Source organism: Camelus ferus, chromosome 27 (assembly GCF_009834535.1).
Source record: "Camelus ferus isolate YT-003-E chromosome 27, BCGSAC_Cfer_1.0, whole genome shotgun sequence".
In the NCBI taxonomy this organism is placed as follows: domain Eukaryota; kingdom Metazoa; phylum Chordata; class Mammalia; order Artiodactyla; family Camelidae; genus Camelus; species Camelus ferus.
Window position 1 is genome coordinate 7,096,798 of NC_045722.1, and position 19,605 is coordinate 7,116,402.

Below are 19,605 nucleotides of genomic sequence, written 5' to 3' on the forward strand. Positions count from 1 at the left end.
GTTCACAGAGAAATCAAAGGTGAAGAAGCAGCCCATAGAAATAAGCTGGGAAAGTCTTAGGGCGGGGCACGAGTGCAGCTGGCCAATCGCCGACCACTGGGGCGGCCTCCTCGGCCCTTTAAAAGTGCTGCCACCAGGTACCGAACATCCCTAGTCCTCTCAGCCCGGCCGCTAGCGTCGGAGCGGACCTGTGCGGACCACTGCGCACCACCGAGGCCGATGGCATCAGACACAGGCAGCTGCCGCATCGCCCGCGTCGTCGGAGCCGTGCTCTCCCTGAACTGGCTGGGAGGCGCGTCGTCCCGGCTGCCCTCTAACAGTTCCGTGGGCAACGGATCCGAGAGCACTAGCCAGGTCTGGGGTCCCCGCAGCCTGGACGGCCTGGAAGGGGTGACAGGAGCGGCCGCGGCGCTGGCGCCGCGCACGCTAATCGCGGGCACCTACCTGGCCCTGTGCACTATCGGGCTGGTGGGCAACGTGTTGGTGCTGGTCCTGGTGCGGTCTCAGCAGCGGCGCCGCGGGTCGCTGCTCAATTGCTTCCTCCTCAACCTTGCAGCCACCGACCTGCAGTTCGTGCTGACGCTGCCCTTCTGGGCCGTGGGCGTGGTGCGCGACTTCAGCTGGCCCTTTGGGGGTGCCATGTGCAAGGTGGTGCTGACGCTCACAGTGCTAAACATGTATGCCAGCAGCTTCTTCCTCAGCGCCATGAGCGTGGAGCCTACTGCGCGGTGGCGAGCGCTGCTCCCCAGCCGGCCCGGCACCCCATGGGCTGTCTGCGTGTGCTGCCTGCTCTGGGCCACGGCAGTCCTGGCCACAGCGCCCACCGCCCTGTTCGCCACAGCGGCCAGCGTGGGGGGCGAACGCTTGTGCCTGCTGCGCTTCCCCGACGGCTGTCCCAACTGGCTGGCCTTATACCATCTGCAAAAGATCGCGGTGGCCTTTGTGCTGCCGCTGGCCACGCTGGGCACCTGCTCGCTGCTGCTTCTGCGCTTCCTGCGGGGTGGCGCGCACGCTGGCCGTCGGGGGTCAGGCCCCGAAGACGTTCCCAGGTTACCCGCGCTGCTGGCCTGTGTGCTGCTGGCCTTCGTGCCCTGCTGGCTGCCCAGCCAAGCGCTCACGCTCTGGGGGGTGCTGATTAAGCTGAACGCAATGCCCTGGGACCGCGCCTACTTCCTGGCCCAGGTCTACCTCTTCCCGGTGTCCATCGGCCTGGCACACTTCAACAGCTGCCTCAACCCGCTGCTCTACTGCCTGCTGCGCCGCGACTTCCGCCAGGGCCTACGAGAGCTGTGCGGCCGGGCCAAGCGCCCTGCGGATCTCGGACCTGGCTCCGACAGCCGCGCCCCAGTTACCGCGCTCTTTGACTAGGCCTGAACCTGGAGAAGCACATCTCTCAGTAAGGACCACCCGTCGCTACCAAGAGTGATGGGGCAGATTATGGCACTTGGGATGGGGGTGATGATGTCAAGGAGCAATGCCTGACTTCAGGGCCTCTGTTCTGGGTTCAATTGGAGGGGCAGGGTTGGCCTGTTGGCGGTGGAGATTACTTAAGACTTAGAGTTGGCCACCAACCTTCTGTGTGACTCAGAGTGCCTTCCCCCCTGGCCTCAGTTTCCTCATTTCTACAAGGGGAGGTGAGGATTAGATGAGCCCTGGGAACCCTGTGACATCCAGCCCTTTGATCCTCCTGGCACAACCTCTGTAAAAAGTGTGAGCTCCATTCATTGCCCTTCGAAGGACTTAATCTGACTCCTGCTTTGTGTTTCCCTTCTGTTTCTATAAAGGGGTTGTGAGAGGGGGGTCTGAGCCATTTTTCAAAACCTAGAGTGTTGGGAGTTTGGGCGTAATGGTAGCCCTTCATGGCTCAAGATTTCTGAACTTTCATCCGCAAGTCCTGCCTCCTTGTTCTCTCTAGATCCTGGGGGCTTGGCTGACCTTAACGTCACTCATCCAACAGTATGTTATGGCTCTGGGTGTGCTAGCTGTTGCATGAAAACTGGCTGCAAGGAGCAGCCAGAAGGCCTGAAGCTGTGCAGCTTGGTGGGGGGAAGAGAGCAACAACAGTGGCCTGAGTGGCCACATAGGGCAGAACTGGGACCTGTGGGTGAGAAGTCATGGGAAGCAGATTTCCATCCCTCCTTATGACAGACCTTTCCTGTTTTTGAGCACCTGAGCTTCATGAGGTAGTGAGCTTTCTATCCTTGGAGATATTCCAGCAGAGACTGATGGAGACAGAATTGAGGCATCAGGCAGGAGTGTGGAGTTGCTAGATGATTTCAGCAATCCCTTGTAGCCTGGAGGCCCTGTAACTGATACGGGACAGGTGGGAGTACATCGTAAGCGTTTGCATGATGTAAGCCTTAGCAATCAGCATCTTCTCCCCAAATGCATCCCGAAGGTAAATCAAAAGGCAGCTGACTTAAATCCCTACTCTGGTGAGCAGCATTTGATTCTCATATTGTTACAGAGCCACCATAAAGCATTCTCAGCACACATCAATTGAGATTAGGTGGTCAGAGGTCAGAATTTGTATCTGCATCCTTGCAAAGACTTGCTCATAAGTTTCATGCCTGATGCTTCTGATGGAGGAAGACTTGATGCTTGAAGGTAGAGGAAGAAACCTATTCCCCCTGCCTGGTGTCAAGCCAGGAGCCCACGCAGGACGTCGGGTCAACTCAAATGTCTACAGATTTATCATCCAGAGCAGCCGGAAGTTGAGGGGGTGGCCCACAGCCAGTGCCTGATGGAATGAGAGTCCCTGGGCCTCATGGTATGGGACAGTGACAAGTATTATTCCTCCAAAGTACAATACAGGAGAATCTATATTCCTTGGGACACTTGCCCACTTAAAAAGAAAACAATATTTTGGAAAGTAAAGAATCTGCAGTGATTCATTGGTAGCTCCAAGCCTTGATTATTTTTCTCGGTGTTATTTTAAAAAATGGGTCATTTGCAGCTCGTTTCTCTTTCATCTGCAGAGGACTGTGTTTTGTGGGGGCAACAGGAGAGAGAAGGAGCCCCTACTGCAGTTTTCTCCTGTCTTCCTGCAGCCCATCCATGGCAGCAGCCCTAAGAACTAACAGGGTGGGAACACAGGGTGCTCCCCCAAGAGGACACGAGACCTGTGTGGGAGCTGCAAGTGCTCTGAATCAGAAACAATGGCTTACTGAATAGAACCTGAGAGCAATAGTCATCTCTAAACTCATTCTGTTCAAAGAATATTGTAGAAAGTTACACTAATGACCCCACAAATACCATGTAGTGGACCCCAGGGTGTAGGAGGCAAAGACATTCAACTTGGAGTCAGCCTGGTCAGAAGTCCTTGCTCTGCCTTGCTGTGTGACCTTAAACAAGTCACTTTGTCTCTCTGAATCTCGGGTTTTTCATCTATAAAATGAGCAGGTTGTGCATTTCCCAGATCAATGATTAATTTTTACCCCTCTGTGTTCTCTTCTAATTGCTCTTCACTTGCAAACTATCTTTAGGGTCATTTCTCACCACAAAATAGTTCCTTTAACTCTCATTCTTGTGAACTATTTCCTTTATTGAGGACAGGGTGAACTTTTACTGGTTCTTATTATAAAAGGATCATGTTGCTCACCCAGAAGAGGACTGAGGCTCCTGTGGAGGGAGGGTCAGATCAAATATTCATATTGGGAGTCTCAGACCGTGTGTTCCACTCTGAGCAGGCACTCTTGAGGCTTTTTATTTTGCAGCTGCCTTGTGTGTGGAAACAGGACCCAGTCAAGACAGCGACCAGTCAAGGATGCATTCAGCACGGTCCTGACCCTAGCACTGGGGGGGACAGTGAGGAGGAAGGCACGGGGGACAGGGCATTCTGAGAAGACTGCCTGGAAAGGGTGAGCTAGAAAAGTGAATTGTCAGTCGATGTCGAGAAGAGGGACATGAGGGAAATGAATACACAGATGTGCAGACTAAATGAGATTTCTAGGGGAAAGAACAAACCCCAGTGCTCGTAGAGCAAGGAGAGCAACAAGCTGGCATTTGCTGAGCACGTGACAGTGAGGCAGGCACAGCGCTTTGTGTATGCTCGGTCCTCACAAAGGATTTTGAGGTGTGCAGTATTATTCACACTGTTCAGAGGAAATGAAGGCTCAGAGAGGTTAGAGAATTGCCTGAGGTCACACAGCTTGTGAAGTGGTATAGCAAGCATTTCAGACTGCAGCTTCCTAATTCCAAAGTCCAAGCTTTTTTTTTTTTAAAGTATAATTTCCATTTTATTTAGTCTTTTCTTTTTCAAAGAACAGTATTTCTTCAGTCATTAAGGACTTAGTTCCTTACATGGGCTTTGGTGGAGGTCATGGGGCAGCACCTGCAGGTCTAAATCTGGGCGGAGGTGTTCGGTCCTTCCCGGCTTCGCAAGAACGATCCCTGACTACCTTGCTGTGAATGGCACAGCTCACGCAGTAATGTAGTTTCACACACAGCTTGGGAAGCACATAGGCGTCGAAAACGCTTGCTTCGGAAATATCCCTGATGGCTGCGGCTTCTACTATGTTTCGAATAATGAACTTCTTAATGGCCTTGTCCTTGGGCACACATCTGGCACAGCTGGTGCAGCGAATAGGCTGCACATGGCCACAGGCCCTTTTTGGCGCAACCATTGTTCCTTCTTTTCTTGGTCATTTTGGAAGCGAGAACGCAAGAGAGCCAAAGTCCAAGCTTTTAATCGCTATTGGCTCATCTGCCAGGTGTCAAGAAGGGGGGTAAAATGCTCAAAGAGGCCAAATGACAACTTGTGTCCTGGGAACAGAGGTGACAGAGGAACCAAGTGCCTGCAAAAGAACAGGTGGTCTGAATGAGTGAATGGAGGCTGGGGTGACCAGGTGTTGGATGCTGCAGGGGAGGGGAGGGGAAGGGAGGGTGACAGCCTGAATGAATAACAAGGACATCTGATATTGTCATTATCCCAGCACACTGCAGCCCTCTCAGTGGCCTGTGGGAGAGAGGTGTGAGGGGATGCTCGGGCTTGGGCGGGGGAATATAGCTGTGGATCCTGCACCAGGTGCGAGTGGGTGCATGGCTGGAAGACATTTCAGGCTGCAGAGAGGACAGCCCCTCAGCCTCGGCAAGCTTTCTCTCCTGAAGAGGGCAGGACACTTCCCTGCGCCCCCACCCTGAGCCAAACAGCTTCCCTTCTGACCCTTGCCACTTCTGTCTTCTCCCCTCAGGACAGAGTGGCAGGTGAGCCTTTCTTTATCTTACAAGTCACCTCACTCCCAGGTCCTCCATGGAGACTTCCAGGTGTTGGAACCTCAGGCAGATGTTCTAGACTTTGCCCCCATCCCAGCCTGCCCTCTGCCACTCCCCTCGTCCTACCCTGTGCCCCTCCCTTGTGTGCGCTGAGCCCTGTCTCTACTTTGGCTCTTAGCTCTCCAGGCTGCTGGCTTCCCTGCAGTTCCTCTGCCCACCTTGGAGGACAAGGGCAGGCACACAGGTCCTCCTGGTCCCCTACACAGTGCTCTGTTTGTGAAGGATAGCAAACTGAATGCTGAGTGGGTCTCCATTTCTTCTTCAGTTAAAAACTGTAAATATCTGTGTCTGATTCTTGCTTGTATTGCTTCCAAGGTAGACTCTCAATAAACGTTTGATGAATGAGTGAACACAGTGTGTATGTCCTCACTCTCCTGTCAGCCTGTGTATGATGTGGTCTTTCGTCTCTTTTTCCCTTCCTTCAGCCTGAGCAGGGTCTTCTAAAGCCTCCCCCTGGTTCCATAAGACTGTTCCTAAAATCCAAGCTCCTGTGGCCCAGGCCAGCTGGCCTAGGCCTTCTCTGGAGCCCACCTTTGTTCAGCCTGTTACAGTCTTCAGACCTCCTTTATGTCATCATCTCCATTCATCCTCACAGCATCCCTGGGAACCAAGACACATTATTCCCATTTCATGGAGGAGCAAACTGAGGCTCCAAGCAGAGAAGTAGCATATAGCCAACCAGCAATAGAACAGACACAGTCCCAGGCCCGCCACCCTGCCTGCCTCTAATAGGAGTTGTCAGCTAGAGTTAATCAAGACAGAAATGAGATGAGTGAACGTGGAGACGGCTCATGGCTTGCTACCTTCCACAGCTGTTTTATCTTAATAGGAGCTGAGAGGGTGACTGTCCCAGAGGCCCCTGTAGATGTGGGGGTTGCAAGAGGAGGGTGGCCTTGGGCTAAAAGCAGACTTCAAGACACTGTCTAAGAAATGGAGTCTGACCATTGAACTATACGAGGCCACCCTTGGCTGAATTCTAACCTCCTGGGAAATGGTGGGAGAGGCTAGATGGGGAAAGTCAGATTCTAGCAGCTGGAGGAAAGGAGGGGAGGAGAGAAGCTAGATACTGCCAACGTAGTCTGCTCTCGCAAAGGGCCTCGTGATGGAGGTGAGAGGGTGGGAGGTCACAAAGGGCTGTGAGGGAAGCCAGTGGTCCTTTAGATGTTGGTGGGAGGGAGCCAGAAGAGCAGTGGAGGAGAGAGGAGGTAATGGAGGAGTGAGAGCTTGTGGGGGTGACAGGGTCCAGAGTCACTGTGGGGTGGCTGATTGGCTGCAGACAGCATGACCCTCAAGGTCGACAATCATATTTGAAAGCAAATGCTGCTATGAATTGTGTCCCCGCAAGAAGGTATGCTGAAATCCAACTCCAGGTACCTGTGAATGTGACCTTATTTGGAAATAGGGTCCTTGCAGAGGTGATCGAGCTAAGATGAGGTCACTCTGGATTAGGCCTGGCTCTAAATCCAGTGCCTGGTATCCTTATCAGAGGGTCACATGAAGACAGAGAGACACACAGATAGGAGAATGGCATATGAAGATGGAAACAGAGATTGGAGTGATACATGCACAAGCCAGGGACAGGCAGCAATGCCCACATGCTGGAAGGCGCAAGGAGGGAGCCTTCCCTGGAGCCTTCCAAAGGAGGTGGCCCTTCGACACCTTGATCTCAGACTTCTAGCCTCCAGAACTGTGAGAGAACACATTTCTGTTGTTTTAAGCCACCCCAGTTGTGCTAATTTGTTATGGCAGCCCTAGGGAACTAAAGCAGATGTCCTATGGGCTGAGCTTGCAGACGGAGGGGGGTTGGGGGGAGGTGCTCAGCCTCTGGCTGAAGTCTGCAGCCCTCGCTCCTTCCTTCCTGCCTCCCTGGTGACCAGTGGCCTGGGCAGGTTAGCAGCATGGGACCCACCCCACATGGTCTAACAAGGAGCCGCAATAGAGGTTTGGGGGTTAGGGGGGCTGGCATTGAGTTGGGGAGGACAGGCAGTGTGAAGGTGAAGGGGGCACTGGTTACAACAGAGGTAGAGTGACATGCAGGAAAAAACACAGGGGCATTTCTGGGCTGTGTGACCTCTGAGCAGGTCATCTGACCTCCCTGGGCCTCAACCGCCCTCAACGATAATTGAGACCATGCTCTTGCATCACTGGCACTGAGCCTCCCATGTGGTACGTTCCCAATAAATGGTAGTTCTTATTACCTTATGTTCTCATTCTGGCCGTGAGGATCAGTTTCACATTCAGCAAACATTTCTTGAAGGCTGACTGTGTGTCAGGCCCTGTGCCAGCTCCAGGAACAAGGACAGACACACGCACACACAGACACACACAAGCAATTTCTGGCCAGAGGTTGTCAGACTGGATTTTTAAAATAACCCCACAATCCAGCTTTATGCTGTTGACACAGCCACACCTAAACATAAGGGCAAAAGCAGGTTAAAAGTAAAAAGGATAGAAAATGGCACACCAAGCAAATATGAATCCAAGCAAACACAAGTGCTGTACTGTTCCACTGGTGCAGCATTGTTAACATCAGAAACAGGTGTCTGAAGGAATAAAAGCATTATTAGAGATAAAGAAGATTGTTATATAATGATATAAAATTACAATTCTCCAGCAAGATATTTGAAAACGTTTAGTTTATATTCACTAAATGGAAGAGCCTCAAATTATGTAATGTAAAAACTGATAGAATCAAAAGGGAGAAATGGATAAATCCATGATCATGGTGGTAGATTTTTAACACACTTCTCTCAGTAATTGAGAGTTCAATAGATTAAAAACGATTAGGGTATAGAAAATGCCAACAACACAATTAACAAGCTTGACCAAATGGATATGTATAAAACCCTGCACCCACCAGTAAGAGAATATATATTCTTTCCAATGTTCATGAAATATTTTTTAAAAATTGACCATGAACTACCATAGGACAACTTTCAACAACAACTAATGAATCCCTACTATATAGACCTATAGTTTCCAGTCAGTCCAATTAAGTTGGAAGTCAATAACTAAATTAAGAAAACAAAATCCTCACGTTTGAAGAAAAGTTTCTAAATAATGCAAAAACTACATCACAATGGAAGCTGGAAAACATTTAAAATCGAGTCACGAAAATATGAATAGCTAACGTTCTTTGTTTGCTGTGAGTCAGGCCTATGCCAGATGCCTGTTTTTAGGATCCCTTTGTTTCTTATGTTCTGCAGTTTTAGTGCAATGTGTCTAGGTATGGATTTCTTTTGTTTATCTTCTTGTTTATCTCTTTACCATTGATTCTGCTTCTTGAAGCTGAGAATTCATGTCTGCAATACATTCTGAACAATTATTGGTAATGATCTCTTCACATACTGCTTCTCTCCATTTTCTCTTTACATCTTCTGGAACTCTGATCAAATGTGGGTTATACCTTCTCATTCTATTCTCCCTATTTCATAATCTCTTTATTATATCTTCTATCATTCTTCTTTTTGAACTATATTCTGCGTAATTTCTTCAGACCTATCTTCCAGTTCACTTATTCTCTATTTAGCTGTATTTAACCTGCTGTTTAACTCTTCATTGACTTTTTAAAATTCTTTAGTGTTTTTTATCTTTTATGGTTGTTCTATTTTTTTTTGTTTTTCCAACTTTCCTGATAATTTGTGATAGTCTTTTGCCCCTCACTCATACTTTCAAGTAGGTTTTTTATTTCTTTATTAAACAAAATTATTTTATAGTTTGTATTATCATTAAACAAAATTATTTAATAGTTTGTATCTTATAATGATTATAGCTTAAGTATTTGTAGGTATTTGTGTCTCCTGATTTTTTACTTAAGGTGCCTTTTTATGTCCTGTATTATGTCATTTCCGATTGTGAGCTCATTTCAGAGACACTGCACATGTAGGAATTCCTTGCAATCTGGATTGAAAATGCTCTTCTCTAGACAGATTTGTATTTGCTGTGCCAACTAAAATTAAAATATTCCTTGAATTGTTTTGGACCATATGTTTAGTATATGAAGTATATATTTTAGGCCCCCAAACCATGAAGAAAGCCATACTGCCATTATGAATTCTCAGAAGGAGATATTCTCTCACTCCGCCCAGAGTTAAGATTGAAAAAACACATTTACGTGCTCTCTGCCTTTGCAGGTTGGGTTTTCCTTAGTTACCTTTTCACTGAGGGTATGATATTATAGCAGTTCCAGTCTTGTTCCTTGACTACACTTTGCCCTGGCCCTAGGCTTTGCTTCCCCAGACCAGCCATGATTTTAAGAGGATATTTTTAGAGTTTTATAGCAAAGGGATTTTTTTCAGACTATCTGCTCTACCTTGACAGAAAGGGAAGCACATTTCCAGTTTTTAGCACAGCATTTAACATATAATAGATCAACAAATATTTAAGTGACTAAATAAGTTTTAGATATTAGGAGGCTGTGGGTATAAGAAGGGATATGACTTGAACGAGAGCACAAAGGAAAACTGTTTGGGGGCAGGGAAGATGGCAGCTGGTCTCCTTGTTCTTCTCTCTGAATTGTGCTAGCTTTGCCATGTTTGCCACACTCAACCATGTGGCTTTCGGGAGAGATGGTAGTGTGTGCTGGAAAGTGCACTGGCCTGAAGGGGCTCTGAGTTCTGAGTCCTAAATCTGCCAAGTCCAACCTTCTGTGAGAAATGTGGGCACTTTCCATTGTTTCTCCAGATTAGGGACATTTTGTCCTTTAGACACAGTGCCAAGTCCTTTAGACATATTGCAAGAATGCTTAAAAAAAAAAGAAGCTTATGAATGGATGTGTGAGTACATAAACATCTAAAGGCATAACACTACATCAATTCAACTCATATAGGATTTTTGATGAACTTTTGTATTAAAATATAACATTAACATAAAAAAGCACAAAATCATTAAGTGTTTGATTCAGATTTTCACAAAGTGTATACACTAAGCCAGCACCCAAATTAAGAAAGAGAAAGTGACCAATGTCTCTGAAGGCCCTCTCATGCCCTCTTCCATTGCTACTTTCCCCAGATGTGACCACTATTCTGTCTTCTATCTCAGATGCTTTTTGTATTTTATCCAGCTTTCCTAGTAGATCTTGGCAGGATAGTTGGTCTGCTACAAGATAGCACAACATAGCCAGAAATAGGAATCTTTGCCTTCCTCAACTCGTACAGTTTTCTAAAATGTTAACATGTTTGATATGGGGTTTGGGTGCAGACTCCAATAATAAGTGTATTGATAGCTTCAGATATTTTTTTACTGTGGTAAAATATATATAAAATAGTATTTATTGCTTTTACCATTTACTAGTATACCATTCAGAGACAATAAATATACTCACAATGTTGTGTAACTGTTATAACAGTTTATACCCAAAACTTTTTCATCATCCCCAACCAAAGCTCCATACTCATTAAACAGTACCTCTCCCTTCCCTGCTCCCCCAAGCCCCTGGTAACCTCTTTCTGTCCTATGAATTTGACTATTCTAGAGAATATAAGTGGAATCATACAATATTTACAGTATTGCTTCTGTGTCTGGCTTATTTCACTTAGCATAATTTTTTTTTCTTTTTTTTCACTTAGCATAATTTTTTAAGGTCCATCTATGCTGTAGCATATGTCAAAATTTCATTCCTTTTTATGATTGAATACTATTCCACTGTATGCATATACTATATTTTGTTCATCCACTGATCTGTTGCTAGGCAATTAAGTTGTTTTCATCTTTTGGCTATTGTGAATAATGTTGCTATGAACACTGGTGTGCAAGTGTCTGTTCAAGTCTGAGATTTTAAAATGGCCCTATAGGGACCTATTTCCTCCTTTGTAAATGAGCAATTGGGCGACTTCCAGCTCTAAGGCTCCATGCAATGAACTGTCTCCCAAAAGGACTTAGAGGGCTGGGAGGTCAAAGGTACATACATGCCAGTGACCTGCCCTCCACCCCCAAGAATGTCAGGGCTTCTCATGTGCCCACTGCCTTGGGCCCATGGCACTGTGTGTGGTATGGCTGGAGCCCCTCCCTCCACAGCTGCAGTCCTAGGGAGACAGGACAGTTTCTGGGGAAGAAGTGTTCCAATGGAGCCTGGCAGCCTGGTCTGATCCACCAGATCAGGTGCTAATTCCTTGAGGACTGGGGGTCTCAGGGTAGGGGGTTCCTAGCCAGGGGCTGGCACAGGAGGGGATGTCTTTGGGAGAGAGGCATGGGCACCTGCTCTCACCCTTGGTGGCAGGAGCCTCAGAACCCAGCTAATCCCCACCAAGCCTGAGATGGCAGGAGGGCAGGGAGGCCTGTCCCCACCACTGACCCAAACCTGGGAGGTTCAGTGACTGACTCCCTCTGTTCCAGTTTTTGCTTGAAGTCCAGATTTCTGGTTCTTTTTAAAATAAAATTAGAAGAACTGGCGGTCCTCGGCCTGCATGCCTGGCAGTGGCTGCCCCTTTAAGGCACAAAGCCTCAGACGTAAAACCTGTAGTCTCACAGGCATCCCCAGGCCCTTCACTTATCTGACTGGCCCTGTAGTCTCAGTCAAAGTCAGACTTGGTCACCGGAGCCCTTTCAACTATACTTTGATCCCTTTTCAACCAACCAAGGAATGCTTCCTAAGCCCCAGGAAATGAAAGGTCAGATTTAAGAACATAGCTGACTGGTGCATGATGGCTAAAGCAGGGGTGCTGAAGCCAGACTTCCTTATCCAAGTTCCAGCTCTATGATTTGGTGGGCTGCACCCCACAGGCCTGCAAGCCTTGTAATTGCCCAGCTGCAAGACCAAGTAAAGAGCCCAGAGACACAGACAGAGATATCAGACATAGGGAATCTCACACGTCTGAAGCAAAGGTCCTAGAGCTACACCCCACTGTGCACTGCAGACAGGGCATGGCAGAGGTCTTCACAACTCGGGGGAGAAGGAGGCTGCCATTTATAGTGGGAACCATGTCAGGTCGGCTCATCAGTTACCAGGGAAACCAGCAGGTGGGGCAGGGAGGCAAGCATGTAGGTAGTTACTGATTAAACCCTATGATGAAGAGTATTGGATAGTCATGTGAGTAAGCAGGGACCAATCAAGCAGGGGATGTATAGGGAGCAAGAGAACAGCCATCTTGAATGGCCTGACCATACAGATTCATTAGCTGTCAGTCTTTGAGCAAGTTACTTAACTACTCTGTGCCTCAGTTTCCTTTTCCTTATGATGATAATAACAAAGACACTTTCCTCCTAGGATTGTTATGAGGCTGAAATGAGTCAACACAAATATAGTGCTTAGGAAAGTGTCTGGGTCATGGAAAATGAGAAGGGGTGCAAACATAGCAGTTATGGCACGTGTAACCAGAGGCCTTGAAGGTTCCCCAGCACCAGCTTGCAGCACAGGTATGTGTCAAGCCCAGCTCTCCTACTTGTTAGTTGTGTGGTCTTGGACAAGTTGTTTAACCCAGCAGAAGGTCTTTTCAGAACTTGGAAGCGCTCCACAGAGTGGAGACTCCTTAAGTGGCAGATATTACCATGAAGGGCTTGCTAAATGCTCTTGGCTCACTTCCATAGCATTCACGAAGCCCCTCTGCCCACTCCTTTCGGGGTTGGGGGATGGATATTGATCTGGAAGACTGGGAGATTTAGCTGAAAAGAACAAAGAGGCTCTGCTGGGTACAATGGCACCACTGTGAGCACGCGGGGCTCACAATTTCCTTTCTGTCCTTTCAACCTGCAAGGATGCCATTTGGGGCCTGGGTGGGAAGGGCGTGGGAGCCCATCCAGAGTCTACCAGCTGGCCTCAGGGAAGGTCAGGGAAGGTCAGGGAAGCACAGGACGCCAGAGGAGCCACAGCTCTGCAAGGTCTTTGTGTGTCAGCCTCCTTGTTATGTAGATGAAGAATCTAGAGCCCAGAGCAGGAAAGAGACTTGCTGACAACACTGAGCAAATCACAGGCAGGAACCAGGCCTCATACAAGGGGCAGCAGAAGCCCCACTGCTCTGGGTCTTATATACCCAGGGGCATTTTAGACAGTGTTCAGACATTTGACCTTTTCTCCAAATGAAGTTGTATATTCTATCATTAAACACACTGACAAGATGCCAAAAGCAAACATTTATCCTGTAACTTAAATATTTAGAAGAAGTGCTCTTGGCATCCTGGAAATCTAAAAGTCCATGGCTTTGCTCTTTCTAGCTCAGCGTGGCTGGAACATCTAGTACAGGTGGGGGTCGCAGTGGAGGCCGGAGAGATAGGTTGAAGCAAGATCAGGCAAGACCAGGCAGGCCTTATTAAGGAGTATGTACTTTGGGCTTCATCCTGAGGCAGTGGATGACCTTGGAGAGTTTTAAGGGAAATAACTGAAAGATCAGGCTGGCTGCAAGGATCTCCCTAGATGACTGAGGAGTGTGGTTTAGTTTCTGCTGGTACCCAGAGGGAGGAGGGAAGGAGATGGGAGTACCAAGGTCTTCACCATTCGTATCTTAGCCATCTCCATGGTAACACTGGAAGATGGTACAATTCCTTTCAAGGAGATTTCCTTACTAAAATTTCAATTGTTTTTGTGTTTCAGGCTGGCCTAGACCCTGGCTTCATCCCTTCTTCCTGGACACTGAGTAGTTGAGGGAGTGGAGAAGGAAATGCTGGGGTAAGATGGTATAGGGCAGAGAAGCCCCATTTGTGCCACCAGCCTGTGCAGCCTTGGACACCCATCCTTCATCCTCTACCCCAGGGCCTCCCCAGGCCCAACATCTAGTGGATATCAAGTTGTGCTTTTGGAGAATAATAAAAGATTTTCTCCTTGTACTCTCTCAGTGAGACTCTCAGGAAGGGACCAGCACTTTTGTACACTGATTCATGAGCTCCTTAGAGACCTCCTTAAGCCCTCCCTTTCTTAGCCTTCGCTCTCTGCCCCCTTCTCTCCCTGCCCCCATCCCATATTTTGTAGATGAAGAAAAAGAGGCCTGCATTATGGAGGTGACTTACATAAAGGTTAAAATTCCAAAGGAACTTCCTCAAAAAATTACACATACAATTACCATATGATCCAGCAATTCCATTTCTGGATAAACATCCAAAAGAACTGAAAGCAGGGAATTGATATTTGTATATCAACATTCAGAGCAGGATTATTAACAATAGCCAAAAGGTGCAAGCAACTCAAATGCCTATCAGCTGATGAATGGATAAACAAATTGTGGTATATTCATAAAATGGAGCATTTATTCAGCCATAAAAAGAGAGGAAATTCTGATACATGCTACAACATGAATGAACTTTGAATACATTATGCTAAGTGAAATCAGCTAGACACAAAAAGACAAATATTGTACAATTACACTTACATGAGGCACCTAGAGTAGTCAAAAATATAAAGAAAAAACACAGAATGGTGGTTACTAGGGGCTAAAGGGAGGAGAATAAGGAGGTGTTTAATGGGGACAGAGTTTCAATTTGGGAAGATGAAATAATTCTGGATTTGAATGGTGGTGATGGTTGCATAACAATATGAATGTACTAATGTCACTGAACTGTGCACTTAAGAATGGTTGAAATAGTAAATTTTATGCTATGTATATTTTATCACAATTTAAAAGAAAGAAGGATTCATAATGACACACACACTCTTTTAAAAACTGTTTATCCAGAATGGTATCCAGTCCAGGATCACCTACTGCATCTGATTATTATGGCCCCTGTGTCTCTTTTAATCTAGCAAAAGTCATTTTAAAAAATATTATACTTACTTGTTGAAGACCCCAGGTCAGTTGTCCTGCAGAATTTCCCACTTTCTGATTTTGCATTATTGCTTCCTTGTGGTGTCACTCACCTGGTTCCTCATCCCTCTTTCTTTCCTGTAAACTGGAGTTAATAGCTAATGGTTGATAGATCCAAGTAAAATATTTTCGGCTAGAATAAATAATTACCGTTGATCTTCATAGTAGATCACTACTGAGGACATAATCTTGTTGAAAATTAGTAAACTACTAGCAAAACTCGGATTAATTTCTCAGTTCGGGTGGTGACAGCCTGATAACTCCTTTACACGGTTAGATTGCCCCCCTTGCATCTAGGAAGTAACCTGTATAGTGCTGCTTTGCCCCTGTGTGAATATCCAGTTCCTTACCCGCTATTAACGTAATGGTTTACCACAGTGGATAATCCTTCTTATAAAGGTTTGCCGATTTATGCTTTTCATAATCCTACATTTTTAGGCACTCTCTCATGAACTGGGACTATTTGGTCACTGGGAACTACAGTTCCTACTAGAAAAGCAGAATAAATCTTTAACTTTTTTCATTTTAGTGGGGAAAGGCTTGAAATAATGATCCCTTCCCACAAAGAGGTGCTATCAATATAATAAACGTCTTTAACTTTCAGTGTGTGAGCAAACGGCATATGGCGTTTTCAATTAATTTCTGAGACTGCATGAGCTTTTTACTTTTTTTTTTAAACTGGCTTTTTGCTAATCTTCTGTTGTCCGCACAATGGGACATGGCTTAGTGGAACCACCGTCGTGCCATAGAATAATGGCCAGAAAACTCAAACCACACGGGGCCGCGAGAGGCCAGCTGGCTGAACAGCTGTGCTTTGGATTCTGATCTTTTCTAGGGGGTACGCAGGACTCCGAAGCCTGCGTTCTAGTCGGCCGCGCAGGTGTCGAGAACATCCCCGGGCCCCTGAGCCGCAGTGGGTGAGCGCTCTGCCAAAGGGAATTTGGGAATAAAAAAGAGGCTCCCCGACGCTCACTTCCGTTCTCCCGGCGGGAGTTGGGGATCGCCTGCAGCAGCTCGATTTACCACTGACCACTAGAGGGCCATTTGTACATTTTACTAAGCAGTTAAAGTTTGTGCGCACAGAATCAGAAATGAAACACAATTTTGAGAGTAGTAGAGAAGAAAAGAAAACTTTACCCAAAAAATTCTGAGAAAAAATTTAAAGGTAAAATACATCTTGGAACAAGTTAGAATAATCTTATTACTTTGAGAAGACCTAGAAAAAGGGATGCTTTCAGCAGCCCGGCTAGCTCAGTCGGTAGAGCATGGGACTCTTAATCCCAGGGTCGTGGGTTCGATCCCCACGTTGGGCGGCTTGAGAAATTATCTGTTTTCACTCTATTTGCTATTTTTATCTAACGTTCATTAATTTTGATCCAGAAGTTCTTATTTTCAAACAGTTCAACACATTAAAAACTACTAGGACCCAACAAGTTACAAAAGGAATAGGGAACTATATTCGATATCTTGTAATCTTTAATGAAAACGAATATATGTATATACATACATGATTGGAACATTATGCTGTACACCAGAAATTGACACATTGTAACTGACTATACTTAAATTAAAAAAAAATGTTTAAATGGAGCAATCAAACTAGAAAACAATTTCGTATTATAAATACACAATTAACGGTTATCAGTGTAGAAAATTATTTGTTACTGAATGGTCTATTTGAAAGGCAGTGGAATGCCGAAGGTTAGGAGATAGGAGGCATGAAAAATTAATGAAATTGTACTGTTCATAAATATTGCTGAAGTGATCTCTGTTGAAATGTTTGAAATGTGTATTTTTAACTTAAGGCTTTGCAATATTGAAAATCAGTTTGGAGATCAGCTCTGATTCACAGGGTTTACTATGCACATTAATTTCATACCCTTGAATTCCACGAAGTAAATTCATTTACTTTGTGCCTTTGGGAAGGGCTAGTGATTATTACAGGTTGTTAAAACCACTGTTAAGATTGTTTTAGTGATTGGCTAATGAGGTAGCTATTGTGAACAGACACAGGACTTTATATCCTTTTTTTCTAAGTTTGTGATTCAAATTGAAAATTCTTCTTGCATCCAGTTTTGAAATCTCACAACATATCTCAAAGCAAATAAGTATCTTTTCTATCATATGTTTTCCTAAAATAACTCAATTTCTCAAGGCAAAACTGCTTTTATGTTCACAGCTACAAATTCTTTCCTTGTCATAAATATTTTCTGTCATTCCCAGCAATTCTCAAACATTCTCCACAATTACCATGTGTTATCATCACCAATTCAAGACACAATTTCAGACTTTGGAAGAAACACATGGAAAATTTCAGAATCAGAAATGAAGATCCCTAAATACTCCTATTATTACAAAGGAATAATCTCTGGTGATGAGAGGTAAAGTAGAATTTTTCAGAAAGCAAACTGCTGGAGGAAAAGCAAACTGGTAAATTGATGAGAAGTCAATGAAGATGTATTTACTTTTAAATACATATTCCATTTTAAATTGAAGATCAGTGTCATGGGTTGAATTTGTGTCCCCCTGAAATTCATATGTTGATGTCCTAACCCCTAGTACTTCACAATGTGAACTTATTTGGAAATAGGGTTGTTGCAGATGTAATCAGTTAAGATAAGGCCTTATCAGAGTAGAATGGGCTCTTAATCCAGTATGACTGGTGTCTTTTATAAAAAGGGGAAATACAGACACAGGCATGCACCGAGAAATGCACATTTGAACACATGGGAGAATGCCATGTGAAGAGAAGGCAGAGATCAGGGTGATGTGTTTATAAGCCAAGGAATGCCAAAGATTGCAGCAAACAACCAAAAGCTAGAGGAAAGCCCTGGAACAGATTCTCCCTCGTGGCATACAGAAAGAACCATCCCGACCAACACCTTGATCTTGGATGCCTAGCCTCCATGAGACAATACATTCGTCAAGCCATCCAGTTTACGGTACTTTGTTATGGTAGTGAGACAGACTGGGACCAGGGCTCTGGGACTCTTTGCTGCAATGATTGCAGCTGGACAAGTGTGTCTCCTCGAACAACAGCATACAAAGAACAACAAGATACAAAAAGGGTAACAACCCAGCTGCCACTTCTGAGCTGTCAGGAGCAAAAGCGGGGTGTTGGGCATGAACACTGCACCACAGCACAACCAAGCAGGTGGACCAACCTCCTAAGCCACCCCTCTGGCCTGACCCATAGATCTGCCCCTACCCTCACCCCATTTAAGGGACCAGTTCACCCCCATTCAGGGGCAAGGAAACTTGTTAACTTATTTTCACTCCTTTGTGGTGTAGCATGAGCCCAGTAAAGCTTTGCCTGAACTTCTTTTCTGGCCTGTCACCAATTTCTGTTAACTAAGGAGTTCAAGAACCCAGGTCAGTATCAATAGCCCCAGGAAATGATCAGTGTTCTATTGGGAGGTGATTTTGATTTTAAGTTTATTTTAGTATACCTTATATTAAGTAGTCGCCATCATCTTCATTTCATTTCAGAAGCCATAGGAAAAGCACTGGTTTGTTTAGATGGGCATCTAATTCAGCTCAAGTGAGGGCATTACAATCACAGCTCCTTCAGAAGTAACATTTAGAAAAGAGTATGATCTCAAAGGGTATTTTCTTTTCATTGTTAACTGGTGATTTATGTTGGCCATTGATTCATCACTATTTGTACTAAAAGAATATATTCAAAGATACATTAAGTTAAACAAATAAACTCATACTCAGAGACTTTACATTAAGTTATTCTATAAATAAATCATCTGAAGAAAGTGTGCTAATTCTCAGTGGTCCAGTTTCTTCAATAAGTAAATGGCAAGAAAAAGAGAGAGACAGATAGAGTGAACTCAATCAAATGAATCATGTGTGGATCATGTCTGGATTCTGATTTGAACCAAACAATCATAAGATTATATTATGACAGACATGCACAATACAATCATGAGATTATATGAGACAATCCTGGGAATCTGAATACTGACTGGATAGTTGAAGATATTAAGGAATTATTTTTTAAATGTAATATAATGGTATTATGTTGATTAAAAAGCTCTTATCTTTCAGAGATATGTACTCACTTGTTTAGAAATGAAATGGACATGATACCTGGGATTTTTGTGTATGTATTTTGGTGAGGGAGGAGTGAGTGATTGGGTACCAAAGACACAAGATTGGCCATATATCAATAACTATGGAGGCTGAGTGATGAGTTTACCATGGTTCACTGTACTGCCCCCTTTACTGTTGTACATAGTTTAAATTTTCCATAAATTTAAATACTATTTGATTATGCAAACCCCAAAAGTATTTTAACCTCCTTGGCCCAGTGATCAAATTCAGCATCACTAATGAGACAGCCAGATATTATGTGCTTCCTGATGTGATGCAATGAGAAGTACATAGCATCACCTATAAAATATTCTTGTCAAAAACACTCAACTTTAGAGCTAATCAAGTCTATAGATAGATGCAACTTTAAGTTTATAGGCAATATAGGGAAAAGAGAAATGAGTTAAGTAACACCATGAGTAAACCATCAAATGCAGAGTGTCAGACATTCAAAAGAATCAGGTTCTTCAAAAAGCAAACGTCATGAACCAATACTAACACT

The 19,605-nt window shown here is 45.1% G+C and overlaps 2 protein-coding genes and 1 non-coding gene across 3 annotated transcripts; 2 read left to right on the forward strand and 1 right to left on the reverse strand.

Annotated features, from left to right (window-relative positions):
• The first annotated feature begins 219 nt into the window (after positions 1–219).
• Positions 220–1,368, forward strand: LOC102506420 (relaxin-3 receptor 1). The gene has a single exon (XM_032468856.1). The coding sequence runs from the start codon at positions 220–222 to the stop codon at positions 1,366–1,368; it is 1,149 nt and encodes a 382-aa protein (XP_032324747.1).
• Positions 1,369–4,221: 2,853 nt separating this feature from the next.
• On the reverse strand, positions 4,222–4,667 carry LOC102503782 (40S ribosomal protein S26-like). Its single transcript, XM_014563392.2, has one exon. It carries the CDS (start codon positions 4,623–4,625, stop codon positions 4,320–4,322), a length of 306 nt encoding a protein of 101 aa, XP_014418878.2. The 5' UTR covers positions 4,626–4,667; the 3' UTR covers positions 4,222–4,319.
• An 11,575-nt stretch (positions 4,668–16,242) lies between these two features.
• Positions 16,243–16,315, forward strand: TRNAK-CUU. The gene has a single exon. It is a non-coding gene; the product is annotated as a tRNA-Lys (tRNA).
• The last annotated feature ends 3,290 nt before the right edge of the window (positions 16,316–19,605 follow it).

Coding starts and splice junctions, on each gene's coding strand:
- LOC102503782 (XM_014563392.2), bottom strand. CDS start 4,625: ATGGTTGCGCCAAAAAGGGCCTGTGGCCATGTGCAGCCTATTCGCTGC.
- LOC102506420 (XM_032468856.1), top strand. CDS start 220: ATGGCATCAGACACAGGCAGCTGCCGCATCGCCCGCGTCGTCGGAGCC.